The sequence below is a fragment of the Euprymna scolopes genome, chromosome 15, assembly GCF_053919585.1.
Source record: "Euprymna scolopes isolate OS-2025 chromosome 15, ASM5391958v1, whole genome shotgun sequence".
In the NCBI taxonomy this organism is placed as follows: domain Eukaryota; kingdom Metazoa; phylum Mollusca; class Cephalopoda; order Sepiida; family Sepiolidae; genus Euprymna; species Euprymna scolopes.
This window is the reverse complement of record NC_136496.1, coordinates 95,815,744-95,829,931: the sequence shown is the minus strand read 5'-3', so window position 1 is coordinate 95,829,931 and position 14,188 is coordinate 95,815,744. Positions and strand designations below refer to the sequence as shown.

Sequence of the window (14,188 nt, the reverse complement as noted above, 5' to 3'; positions counted from 1 at the left end):
TCAGTATCCTGTATCTCTACAAAGCCACTATTTACCCATCCATGGAGTATTGCTGGCACATCTGAGCTGGTGCACCAGCCGCTAAGCTTTCCATCTTGGACAGAGTTCTTCAAAAATAGAATTTCTAACTTAAGAGATACCACACTGTCTACCAAGCTCTAGCCTCTGTCACATCACCACAATGTTGCATTCCTGTGCTTGCTTTACAAGTACATCAATGGAATGTGCTCTGATGAACTTGCTGCACTTGTACACTCTCAATGTAAATAATTTTGAGAAACTCGACAAGTAGCAAACTTGCATCTCTTCACTTGTAAAGGTTAGTAGGTGACTGAAGCTTTCTACTGTAATAGTTTCTTTCTTCTGACTGCATGCCTTTGGAATTCCCTCCATGCTACCCATTTCTCTGGCTACACCAGCACACAGAAATTGCTACACAACTCACCACTTAAGATACCCCTATAAATGTGGTCCTAATTCATATGTTTCAGCTGAAGTGTGTCTTGTTTGGAATGAATTGAAGTTAAAAAAAAAAAAATTAACAGAAAACTGAAATTTAATAATAACAATAGCAACATATTTATTTCTAATTATATATGCATTATTTACCAAACAATGGCCTACAAGTGCAGAGTAGAACCCAAGGTCTGTTTTAAATGCAGGAAAAATCTTATTCCATAAAAAGGGGCAGTCTGGATTAAGAAAAAATTAAAATTGCCTCAGTCTAAAAAGATTTGTTATTTCAATGATTGAAGACAGAAAAGTTGAAGCGTAGTATCAAGACAGATACTACACCTAGTTCCTAACCAAACAAAATTCTTCTATCTATAACCATTATCAAAAGCTTCTCTTTCTCTCTGTACTTAAAACTAAATGAAACTTTCACAAGTAAAGTTTCTTTTCTAGCACTGCTCATCTGTGGAATACAATACCACAAGGCTGCTTCTCAACTGACTAGAACTTGGTTGTTTTCAAATCCAAAATAAAATGTTCTTGTTAATCTTCCCTCTTCATTATCGTTTAACGTCCATTTCCATGTTAGCATGGGTTGGACGGTTTTGCTTGATGGCCCTTCTTCAGGCCTCCTGGTCTTGTGCAATGCCTGGTCGTAATCTCAACTTCCTAATGTTATCCTTAACTAACTAACTTCATATTTTACCTTGTCTATCCCTTCTTATAAATCCATCAACATCAATAAACTTACAGCTGTTGAGTGGATTTGCATTGTACATCCTTTCGACATATCCATACCACCTCAATCTATTCTGACACAAAACATCAACTATGTTGGGAATGTGTAATCTATTCCTCAACTCTTGTGATGACTTTCTATCCCTGAGATTGCCACCATGTCCACCTCACCATCTTCATATCTGTTCTAGCAATTCTATTAATGTCCTCTTCCTTAAGGGACCAACACATCATGACATTCCTAATATAGGTTGTATATAGTTTTCCTTTTAATTTGTGGTAGAAAACATGATTTGTTAAGAGTAGCAGCAGTTCTCTAAATTTCTTATAACCTGATCTTATACAAGCTACAGAATTTGCCTCTTAAATAATCAAATTCTTCCCAACCACCACCATCACCAATCATCACAGTGTGTTGCATTTTTGAATGTATATATAATTTTCTAGCTTGCACTTTTCAAATGCTTGCTAAAATCATATATATATACCTGACAATTCTTTTGTCGTTATTTTCAAAATTAACATGGATACAAAGCTTTAAAGTGAGAGAGACATAAGTTGTAGGGGTTGGTTGGTGTGTGGCATGACGATGGAGAGATTTCAATCATGCTCGACACTGTTAGTCTGCTCTCTTCTCTCGTTCATGTTATATCTTATATCGACAACAATCGACATTCCTGGGACTGCAAATATTAGGATATTATATTCTCCTTTTCTATTTTGCATTGCACAATTCATAACTCCTGACCTGGAATGTAAACAGGTCTGTTTTCAGTGATAATTACGATTCCAGTCATTTTTATGGGACACAAGAATGTAGACCAAATCCATCTGAAATATGCATGTGTGCACACCTCTGATTTCAAATGCGTGTCGCCACATCTCCATATCCAACATTGTCTCACCACCCACCTGACGCTGACTTAATTTTTATCTTTGAATAGCTTTTGAGCCTTGTTAAGTGGTAATACATCTGTTAAAAAAGAAAAAAAGTTTTTGTATGTTGATTTGTTTCCTTATTTTTTTGTGTTTACCTTTTTGTTGCTATTATTTTATTGTGATTTTTTTCTTTGCCTTCTTTTTGTCACTTTTCAGTGTGCACGTGAAGTAGGGAACAGCGGATTCAATGACATAATGGAGGCAAAACTTGCATTGGATCCCTCATTAAAGCCAAAGCCTACAAGTGGCATGTGAGTGCATATACTTTTTTTTTTTTTTTTTTCAATTATTTCTTTCAAGTAGCTTAACATCTGTCAGCGAATTTCTAAATTTATATCAAAGCTAATTCATTTATCAAAAAAGCCACAAAGCGAATTTATTTATCAAAAAAGCCACAAAGCTAATTCATTTATCAAAAAATCCACAAAGCGAATTCATTTATAAAAAAAGCCACAAAGCGAATTCATTTATCAAAAAAGCCACAAAGCGAATTCATTTATCAAAAAAGCCTCAAAGCGAATTTATTTATCAAAAAAGCCACAAAGCGAATTTATTTATCAAAAAAGCAACAAAGTTAATTATCAAAAAAGCAACAAAAGTCCGACGACTAAACACATAATTGTTACCGATTTACATCAGTATTATTTGGATTCTTCAAACTACTATTCTTATCTTGAATATTATTTTCACAACGTTTCAGTCAATGTAACCTCCTGCCTTCTTCAAGTATACCTTGTCCAATTTGGTAATCTTCCTCTAGAACTTGAGGATCTGCACGGAATTTGAAACAGAACACTTTATTTCATCCACAACAAGAGACACTTGAATAAGATTGGAGATTACATTAACCGAAATGCTGTAAAAATAACAATCAAGATAAGAACAGTAGTCTCAAGAATCCAAAAAATACAAATAATCATTCCTCATCTTAAAAAATTTAGAAACGCAATTTGTATCATCTTCATAGTTTTATGAAAAACTCTTACACTATATACTATTTTGTTATGAATAAAATAATTCTTCATTTTCGCAAGTTAGAAGAGTCTTTCTGCTATCTAGGAGATATGCTGAGTGGTAGTGGATGTGATGACAGCTTGGCCGAAATTTTGTGAGTTGTTGTCTCTTGATTATACAATTAGTTGTCTCTCTACATCTGGGAGCATCATGATATATGGCAGTGAATACTGGGCCCTCACTCTGCCCTCTCTTGTCCTACTGCAGCGCAATGACAGATCCATAATATGATCAATCTGCAATGTGAAATCCGACTAAAACGAATATATCAGGCCAGAGGATTTGCTGAAAGCACTACATTTGCCTTAGCATGAATCGATTACATTAGTATGGTCAGGTGGAACATTTATTTTCTTTGGACATATGAACTTATAGTTTAATGTTGCAGAAACATGGGTACTAGATGACAATACCTTGGAGGTAGTAGATTCTTTCTGCTATCTAGAAAGTATGTTGAGTGCAGGTGATAGATCTGAACTCTGTACAACCACAAGGGTGAAGGCAAGGAGTGTGAAATTTCATAGATTACTGCCTCTTATGACATAATGTGTTATCTCTTTTTGCACCCTGGCTGAGTTGTATAGCAGTTGTGTCAGAAACGTTGTGATATAAGGCAGTGAATGCTGAGTTCTTGCTCAGTCATCTCTTGCCCATCTGCCGCCCAATGACACATCTATGATCAGATGGATTCGCAATGTAAATTCTGACCAAAACCAACACTTGAGGAGAGAAGATTTGCTGAAAGCACTATACTTGCCCAGCATGGAGATTATCGTGAGGATGAAGCAGTTACTCTGGTATGGTCATGTGGAATGTTAAACCATTGCAGAATTATGAATGTCTTAAATTGCTGGAAGATTAGCTGGTCAAGGAGAACTTGGAAGCAGGTGGTTGGGCAAAACCATACAGAATGGAATTTGGAAACTATTAACCCACTGAACCTTGAGAAGTGAAGAGTGATATTACTCAAAAAACGTCAAACCCTTGAACAGGGGAAAAGTGACATAAAGTGAATAGAAGGGGGGGGGCAATGAATAAGATAAGTTATCAAATGTCTTGTTAAAATCCAAACATATATCAAAACTTTTCAAAATATTAGATACTGTCGATTTACTATGAGCACAACTTTGTTAGTTACAATTTATGTCATCTCTCATCAAGTTTAATATTTGTTTTCAAAAATTTTACACAAAATACATATAAGAAACGTGTTAAATATATCAAACTTTTTTTTTATTTAATGTTATTACTATTATTATATGGTTGTCAAGATATTAATTCTCTCCAGTTTTTAGAACAATTTATTTGAATCAATAAAGTCTTCATTTTTATAAGTATTTCAGTAATTTAGGATAGATTTTAGTGTTTATTTAGAATCACATTTAATAAAAAAAATACAGAAAATAAAAACAAATCTTTATGATGTACATACCTATCATGGAAGGATGATGAAATAATCCAAAAATCATGTAAATTGATCAAGATTTTGTTCTTAATTAAGAAAATCAAATTTTTATAAGTTTTAGTGATTTTTGGCAACCATTATTTTTAAATAAAGGGAGACAACTCGATTTGAACTATCAAGATCAAAATCAGCCCTGTAATGATTACAATTTAGTCTTACAATTGGTAAAAAATATTAAAAACTGATTTTCTATATAAAGAACTACTTGATTAATTTACACAATTTTTGGAATATGACATCTTCATTCTGTGACCAGTATATACATCATGGAGATTTTTCTGTATTTTTTTAAATTAAGTGTAATTCTAAATAAGCACCCATATTTCATCAGGTTATATATTTTACTAACATCCAACTTTTATAAGTGTTGTCTTTATGCCATATTTTTAGTTCCTCCATAATTTTTGTTGTACCTCCGCATAACAATACTTCTATATTGGGGCAAATACTTCGAAAAAATAGATTGAAAAAAAAAATCTGCAAGTACACCAACTGTTCCAACTAATGAGTTTGTTAATTCATCTGTTTTATCAGTTTTGACTGTATCAATGTTTTTTCGAATTTTAGTTTTTTGATTTTTACCTGTTTGAATAAGCTATATCAAGGTTTCCCAAACTTTAGAATACCATGGAGCCCCTGAGAAGGACAAAGGTTTTTCACAGAGCACTAACAAGATAATTTCTAAAATAAATATGGAAAACATTAATTTTATATTTTAACACTGACTAATGATAATGTTTATAAGCATATTTTGTTTATGATTAATCAAAAATTGTATTTTTTTATTTTCTTTATCAAGAATCATCCTGAAACTCTTTACACCTGTAGTTATGTATCATGTCTCTTTCCAGTAAAAAAAAAAAAGATCAATAATTGAATGTTTGCAGCCATTTCATTTTTCCATATAAAGCGTTTGGTCCTCTTTAAGAAAAGGCTTCTAGAGCCCCTCAGCCTCACTCACAATGCACTAGGGCTCTGTGGAGCCCACTTTGGGAAACCCTGAGCTTTTTTATATTTCTCTTTGTCTGTTTGTCTGTCCATTCCACATTTTCTCAGAAACTACTAGGTTTATCTGACTTAAATTTTGCATGGATCTTTGTTGTAAAGTGCAATGAACAAAGTATTATGGTATCTGTTTGATGCACAATTGGGGATTAATAGAGATTAATCACCACAATATCAAAATTACTCAAAGTTTTCTTGGAAACTACTGGGCCAATCTGGCTGAAATTTTGTATGGACCTTTATTATAAGGTGCAGGTATCCTTTCGACACACAGTTAAGGGTTCATTGGAATTAGTATTTATTACAAAAATGAGCACAAATTTAACCATATTCAACTGTCAATTTGCCATAAAACATTCATTCTAAGTCAAAGGCTATAACTTTTTGCTCATTTTTGATGAGCAAAGTCTAGTTGTTTATAATTGTATTTAAATACATATGATTTGCTTAGCCAATCATGGTTTGGTATTGTTTTGGCCACTCCCATTTACTCTCAAACTAACCTTTACAAAAACAGTTACTTATATACAAAGTGTTAAAATATGGTGGATTATTATATAACTGTAATTAAGAAATTGGGGATTTGCATCAACAAAATAAATGATATCGCACGTGTCGGCAAAAGCAAAATGAAAGGCTCAAATGTAATGTAGCCATTACATGTCAACATTTGGGACCCACATGTTCTATGCTAACAGTCGCAAAGAAGTAAAGACAAGGAAAGAATTAGTTTTCTTTTCTTTTTTTTTTTTTTCAGTTGAAACAACAGACATTTATTTACAGGTGCTTCCAGAATAATGCCTTTTCTCTTGTTCAAAAGTCTTATTTTATTCCAATGTGCTTAACAAAACTGCTGTGTCGAACATGTGGTGCTTTGTCTTTCCTTGTTGTTCTTAGGCCATGTGTATAACGTCTATTTCTGTCTTTCTTGGGCCTTCCTCACTGTGATGTTATCTTGCACACAGCTCAGTCATTTGCATACATTGACTGTTGCTGCTGCTATATGCATTTTCGCACTATGTTATACAAATAGATTCTCTCTTACAGAATAGTATTATTTAAATTTGATGTCTGATGCCTCAATTTAGATACAAGATGGCTGCTATGAACAACCAAGTGATTAATATTATTGAATTAGTTTGGAATTAGTTTGGAGATGAGAAAATTGTATAATTTTTTTATTTAATTATTTGGACTATTATCCTCATCTTCTAGTTGTTGTTTTCTACGACGTTCAGCCAATTATTCCTCTGGCCTTTGTCAGGTTAACCGCGACGGGATAAGAATGTTGAATCCTGCAACTACATCCACAGCAATTGTTGCCTTCAATAGCTATTATCATCCCACCACGGTTTGGTCAACTAATCCTCTGACCGGCTTTGGGTGGGATTGAAACCGCTACCTCTAGCTTCACGCTCACCTGGAAACCTAGATATTCCGCATCTCTATCCACTGCACCACGGGCCCCAAAGGGCAATCAAGTTTGAATATTTTGGTCTTATAAATCCAATTGTTCTTCCAATTATTGCGTCACGATTAACCTGATGAAAGCCAGAGAAATAATTGGCCGAAATGTCGTGAAAACATCAACTAGAAAATGAGGATAATAGTCCAAATAATTAAATAAAAAAAAAATTATACGAGGGATTAATGTTCAGTATTGATGTGAGTGACTTGTGTTCATCTGACCTTTTGGATTTTGGTCAACAGATCAACAGTTAAAATAAGGTTTTTATACTTGTGAATAAAATTTATTAGATTTTTATAAACTTAAAAATTGACAATGTCTTTCAGGAATGAACGCCGTGAATTCATCAAAGCTAAATATGAACAGCATAAATATGCTATCCAGACATGCACAGACAAGGAAGAATTGAAACAAGATCTTCAGCAAGCAATTACATCTAAAGATATATTTGCCCTTTTACAAGTCCATGCAGAGGGCTTGGAATTAATGTCTACACTGCCAAAAACGGTAAGGATATATACTCTGTTTATTTATTAATTTTTTTTCATGTACTTAATTTTTTTAAAGGATTATTCTTTTACCATTTTAAGCATTATTTTATGGTTTTATTTACAGTATATAATTATAGGATATGTGTTATGATTTTTAAAAGTTATCATTCTCTTGGGGGGGGGGTAATTTTTCTTTGACAAAGCAAGTTAAACATGTTATTTGAGTTTTAAAGATAGGCTTTGATCTGATGACATCATAGCAATTTATATTATTTAAACTTCTCAAAATGTACGCATCTTTTGATGTTATCATGTAAAGGGAAGTAACTCTGTTTTGTTTTTGTTTTTTTACAGATTTTTTCCCCCCTTATGCCCATTAGCATTGTGTGTGTATGTCTAGAAAGAGGAATGGATTGGTAAAAAAAAGAGGGTGGGGGAAAGAGAGAGAAAAGCTATGTCCCACTTTTGCTCTGCTAGTTACAAATAAAAAATAAACCTACATTTTTTTTATTTACTTAATTTCTGTGTGTGTTTGTACACACACACACACACACACACACACACACACACACACACACACACACACACATATATATAATATACACACACAGTATAATCATGTTGACACACTGGTACTTGTCAGATCACCGAAGTTAAGCAACATTGGGCCTTGTCAGTACCAGATGGGTGACCATTTGGAAATTCTAGGTGCTGTATGGGCTCTCTGCTTATCTTGGTATTGTTTCCAGTCCTCCTGAACCTCCACTTGCCACTGGTGGTTAATAAAGTCGACTCAGGAGAGATGTGGTTGGAGATTGTGAAACTCTTGCCATAAAAAATTCCACATGTAGGCATCCTTAGAGTGGGTGTCCATAGTCTGTCAAGACTGAAGTAAGTTATTATATATATATATATATATGTGTGTGTGTGTGTGATGTCTATATTGAGAATACTTAGAATAAGAATAACAGGATGAATTTCGGTACTTATGTGGAATAAAAGCCATGTCATCATCAGAGTTCCAGGCAGTTTACGTAAAATGTCAAAAGGTGCTGAAACTGAGCCAATGAAATTGCAGCAGTTAATGTCATTTAAATAAAACAGATATGTGTGTGCGCGTGTGAAAATATTTAATAGATAAACTCTTAAACTGCTGGTCATATAAAGCTGAAATTAACAGGAAATAGTCATCATACACTAAGGTGGTTTATAATGAGTAAAATCTTTGTTTGGATGAATGATTAATACATATAGAAATATGTCAGTTGAAATGCAAAATCTTCATTTCAACTTGCCGACATATTGCTATTACTTTTGCACATGCACAAATTCATTTGTAGCATAAAGGGGTTTAATTTTAAATCTATCTTATCTATCTGTCGATAACTCAAACAGTAGCAAACATAGCTGGAGCGCTAAATGTTTTGGTTTCAATTCTAGCTGATAACGCCCAAGACATTTTTTTTTTAACTTTTGAAATCCGTATTATATGTATATAGTATTCAATAGAGAATTAGCTCTGTAATAATACTAGTCCCCTGATTTATTGGAGAGGGACCTATGTTTTCATGGCCATGCGTCCGTTATTCCGGACTATTGCCAGATAACTGTCCATTAGTTCTTCCTGAAATTTTGCCACAAATTGTATTTCATTAAATAAGATGTGCACAGTAAAAAAAATTTTTTTGCAAAAATTTCCGTTGCGTCCACAGGGGCTCAAAAGAGGCCAAAAATGACACGTTTTCCCTATAACTTTTGATCCATCCATTAGAGTTTTCTGAAACTTGGCTAAAATGTGGAGGCCATTGTTCTTAATATAAATTCAGTATGGGTGATCCTGGCAAAATTCTGGTTCTGCCTCCCCAGGGACTTTTAATGCTAACAACGCCCCTTTTTGTGTCTTTTTTTTTTCATATTTCTCAACAAAAACTTGATATGTCTGACTATAGTGATTTTTGACGGTGGTCAACTCAAATATACATGTGCTAAGGCCTGAAACTGCACTGTTATCCATTTACACTGGGATTTGGCGTACCCAGCGGCTTAAGAGGTCAAAAATACCCCAAAATGGCCAAAAATGACACTTTTTGCCCAATAACATTTGATCCATCCATTAGATTTTCCTGAAACTTGGCCAAAATGTGGAGACCATTGTTCTTAATATAAATTCAGTATGGGTGACACCGGCAAAATTCTGGTTCGCATCCCTTTTTGGAGCTCTTTATTCATATTACTCAAAAACTTGATATGTATGTCTATATGGTGGTTTTCTATGGTGCTGAATTCAAATATACACATCATGAAACTGTGCCGTTTGTCTACTTTCACTGGGATTCGGCATTCCCAGCATTCAAAAGAGGTCACAAATGCCCCCAAATTGCAAAAAATAACACTTTTTACTCCATAACTTTTTCCCCATCCATTAGATTTTTCTGAAACTTGGCGAAAATGTGAAGGCAATGTTGGCCCCTCACACTTCATCATTTCTTCACTATTTTTTGTGGCGTCATCTCACATGCAGCACCAGAGGGGGACCATGCACACGTGGCTTGTTCACTATTAAAATATAAAAGTGATGATTAAACAATGACACAAACAGATAAACATACCTCATTTTGTACAGGTAAAAAAAAAAATGAAAGGAAAGAGGTTAACATAGTATTGATCGTTTTGTTTTTCAACAAGGATTATGAATTACTTTTTGAACAAAGGTTAAATATTGCGTTAAGATTTATTTAGAATTCAACTTATAAAAAAAAAAAACGCAGACAAATTGTTATCATGTCTGTACCTGTCATAGACCAAAGATGTTATATTCCAAAAATCACATAAATTAAGTAGTTTTTTGGGTTTTTTTAATTAAGAAAATCAGATCTTATAAGTTTTAGTAATTACTTATTTTTGGCAGCCATTGTTTATAAATACTGGGGAGACAACTCCATCCGAACTACCAAGATCAAAATCAACCTTATACAAATTTTGGAATATGATATCTTTGTTTCATAATGAGTACGTACAAAATAAAGATTTTTCTCTATTTTTTTTTTTTTTTATCAAGTGTAATTCTAAATAGATTCATTCTGTTATAATTGTAAACTTAAATTTCATATTTAATAATTAATCGTGATCTGTATAAATTTTTTTTTTCTTTTCAGGAAGATGATGAGACTTCACTCCACATGGCAATTAGTCAAGAAGATGGAACTAGTTTATACATGGTCGACTTTATCATACAAAACAGTAGCATGTAAGTTTACAATCATGGTTTTAATGAAAACTTATGAATCATATTCCAAATGTGGTTAACATTAGCTTTAGGGGAATCTTTTAACAGCTTATATAACACGTGCTTCTCTTATTTTGTCCTTTAGTTCTCACATTCCATGAGCGATTTTTCTGTCAAAAGGAAAAGAATTGCTGTTTTCTTGCTTAGAATCTATCCATTTAACACTTATTCTTGGCTAGTTTTTGATCTTCAAATAGAATTTTTAAAAACTTTTTAAATCAAATAGTTGGAGCAATTTCCAGAATAAAATTTAAAAAAAATAAAAAAAATGTAACCTGACACTATTTATTAAAAAAAAAAGAAAAAAAAAAAGAAAAAACTTCTTGTATAAAACCATTAAATTTATTGTTTTACTTTTTCACACAAAAAAATAACATTAAGTCATAACAATTTGATTTGGACATACACAATTGTGAAAAACAAAAAAACTAAAAACAAAAAAACATCTTGTCACATCAGGGAAAAAAAAATTCTATTAATGAAAGAGTGAGAGGGGGTTATTTTTTTACCTCTGCAATTTTTTATTTTCAAATATAATGGTTTCGTGCCATAATAAGGGGTTTTAAAATTGTGCCGAGCAGCATTTTTTAAGGATACTTGTAAAGTTTGTTAACTCCACAAAATATTGAAGTAAACATATAACAAACTGGAATCCACCATTGTTTTAATTAAAGGGAAGTAAATCTGGTAAACAAACTCCTGTGTCACCTATATTACTTTTCATTTACACCATGTACATGCATTGGGCTGCTTCCATGTTGGATTCCCCATATTCAGATGCTGCACAGGATTGCATTAATAAGATTATCTGGTTGTTAATCTGCTTGACAACATGAAAATGAGCAAAAAGATAGCAAATAAGCAGAGTATAAATTTGTCCTGGGACAGGCATGCTAGTTCTATGTTGTTTGATGTTCCTAGCTCTAGAGATAATTATAAACAGTTTGCTTAATAATGCTATAGACCTACACAAACATGTGTGCTACTACTGCACGTTTATTGTCACTTATTCCTCAAGTTTGAGGGTTAGATATTTGAGTATCGACTCGGTTGAATGTTGTACATTAAAATACTATCAGAAATAAATTTCATTGTTTATTTAAATTACAAGTTTATTAAAAGTCATTCATAATTTTTATGGTAGGTGTTCAACTGAGCTTCAATCTCTGGTTCTTTCCTGTAAAGCATTCACAGTAAAAACTCATCGATCTGCAACCACTACTAAAAACATCTTTCTTCCTTTGTGTACTTATAACCAAGTGGAACTTCCATGAACAGACTTTCTTTCCAAGAACTTTTTATCCATGTAACACAGTACTGTGGAGCTGCTTTCCAGCACACCATAGCATGATTATTTTCAAGTCCAAAGTTAAATATTTGTCAAGCTGTCTTTTTAAGTAATCAAATTCTAGCCATTCCTGTTAGAAATTCATTTTTTAAAAACAATTATTTAGGTACTTAGTTTTAAAACAGTCTTTGTAAGAGAAAGGACCTAAGTAATTATTAAAAAGTTAAGTTGGAATTAATTTCTAACGCATTTCAAAGAATGATTGTCCTCTGAGTAATTATTTTCTTTTTCAAAGCATAGGTAATATGAAGAGATGTCATTAAAGCACTGCGTCTTCACTATTTGAAAGCATATTCTTAAATAATAAAAAAAAATCTTAATTATTCGTAAAAAGTGAGACATGTGCAAAGATAGCTTCTTTTTTTTTACTTACTGTGTAATATCATATTGAAGGAATATATTTATTTCTAACATTCCATTCATTGTATCCAATCCTCTCATAGTATTGGTCATCATCCTTTGACCTTGGTAAGTGGTGACTCATTAGTATAAAAACAAAATACAGTGAAATTTAGTAAAATAATATGTAATCTCTCTCAAGCAAAAGATTTGCGTTATTGGAGCATTATTCCGACTTTCAAATAACCGTTAGACTCACTGAGTAAGTTGTTGTGTTGACACCAACTTAAAGTGCTCCTTATTCTTTGGTGTTTAAATGTCATTTTTACTCTTTGTCGTTGTTCTATGTTCCCAGCCCTGTAAATAATTATAAAAACATTCAGTTTCATCCACCACTATATGCATTAAATACGGTAGGTATGTGTGATAAATGCAATATGTTGCTGATGATTGTTGTTGAGCATCATTCATGATAGTTTTATTAGCATTTGTGTTGTCTTATGAGTGAGCATAGAAAATGTATGTATAATTTTTGCTTGGAGTGTTTTTCATGTGTTTCTCTGTATTTTAGTGACACATACACTTGCTAAAATACGTTTTTTTCAATAACAAATAACAATTTCGTTTTCAAACAATACATTTATTTTGTCAATCAACTCATAGCTTGTGGCAAGTGACACAGAAGGGAAATGAGATGATGAGGGTGTTAGTTGGTGATGGCAAAGGAACATGCACGCATGTATCTGGTCTGCGTTTCTCTGATCCACAAATGCATCTGTTTATATATAAATTAAAATTCTTTGTTTGTCAGGATTGATGTCACAGGTCAAAAAGAATTCCCATTATGCTTCTGACACATGTCCATGACAGGGGTTACTTTCTTAGAGTCTCAGACTGTCATTATCTGCAACAGAGAGATGAAACTTGAAACTTTCGGGTCATGAATGCATGTTCATCATAACAATGCAATCTGCAATCCCCTCTGATCCATTCAGGCGAAATAAAAAATAGGAGGCATTACTTTTAGAATACAATTGTGAATTACTTCTACTCAATCATGGTTGATGGAAGAAAAGCATGCTCCACCCATGGATTAAATAAAGGATTCCATTTGAAATCGAGTACAGATTCAACAAGTTCAACAAGATGCACTTAAAGAAGGTTGGAGGTTACATCGGCCAAAAATGTGAAAATAATGCTATAGGGAAAAAAAAAACAATATAGTTACAGTTATCCAAATAATCCAAAGATGTCAGCAGATTAAAATAATTCCAAGTGGGATAAAAATTTATTTGCCAGAAATTGAATAGAACTGCTTTTCTTTCTTTCTTTCTTTTTTTTTTTTTTATTTTTATTCTTATTTTTTATTTTTTTAAGAACGTAGTCCAACTTTCCATAACGGAAACTGAAGAATCAGAATAAAATGTTGAGTTTGTGGGTCATATGCTATTAATAACACCGGCTCTTCTGTTATAGACATGACGTCTGTTATGAATGTGGGTGTTGACATATAACTATTAATGCCTTGAACAAGATTATGCCTTAATGTATGTTTGTAGCATATGAATGACAGAAAGTAATGAAAGAAATTAGGATACTCACAGCTGACCTCATGTAGACATTGTATTTACAAGGAGGCAAC

The 14,188-nt window shown here is 33.0% G+C and overlaps 1 protein-coding gene across 32 annotated transcripts in view; it reads left to right on the top strand.

Annotated features, from left to right (window-relative positions):
• The window catches only part of LOC145294002 (arf-GAP with SH3 domain, ANK repeat and PH domain-containing protein 2-like), a 547,728-nt gene that overhangs the window by 394,573 nt on the left and 138,967 nt on the right, over nucleotides 1-14,188 (top strand). For all 32 annotated transcript variants that reach the window (XM_080140958.1, XM_080140949.1, XM_080140946.1 and 29 more), the window contains 3 exons: nucleotides 2,287-2,381; nucleotides 7,409-7,589; nucleotides 10,729-10,820. In XM_080140958.1, the coding sequence (XP_079997084.1) occupies nucleotides 2,287-2,381; nucleotides 7,409-7,589; nucleotides 10,729-10,820 (368 nt within the window). The remainder of the gene's footprint in view (nucleotides 1-2,286; nucleotides 2,382-7,408; nucleotides 7,590-10,728; nucleotides 10,821-14,188) is intronic.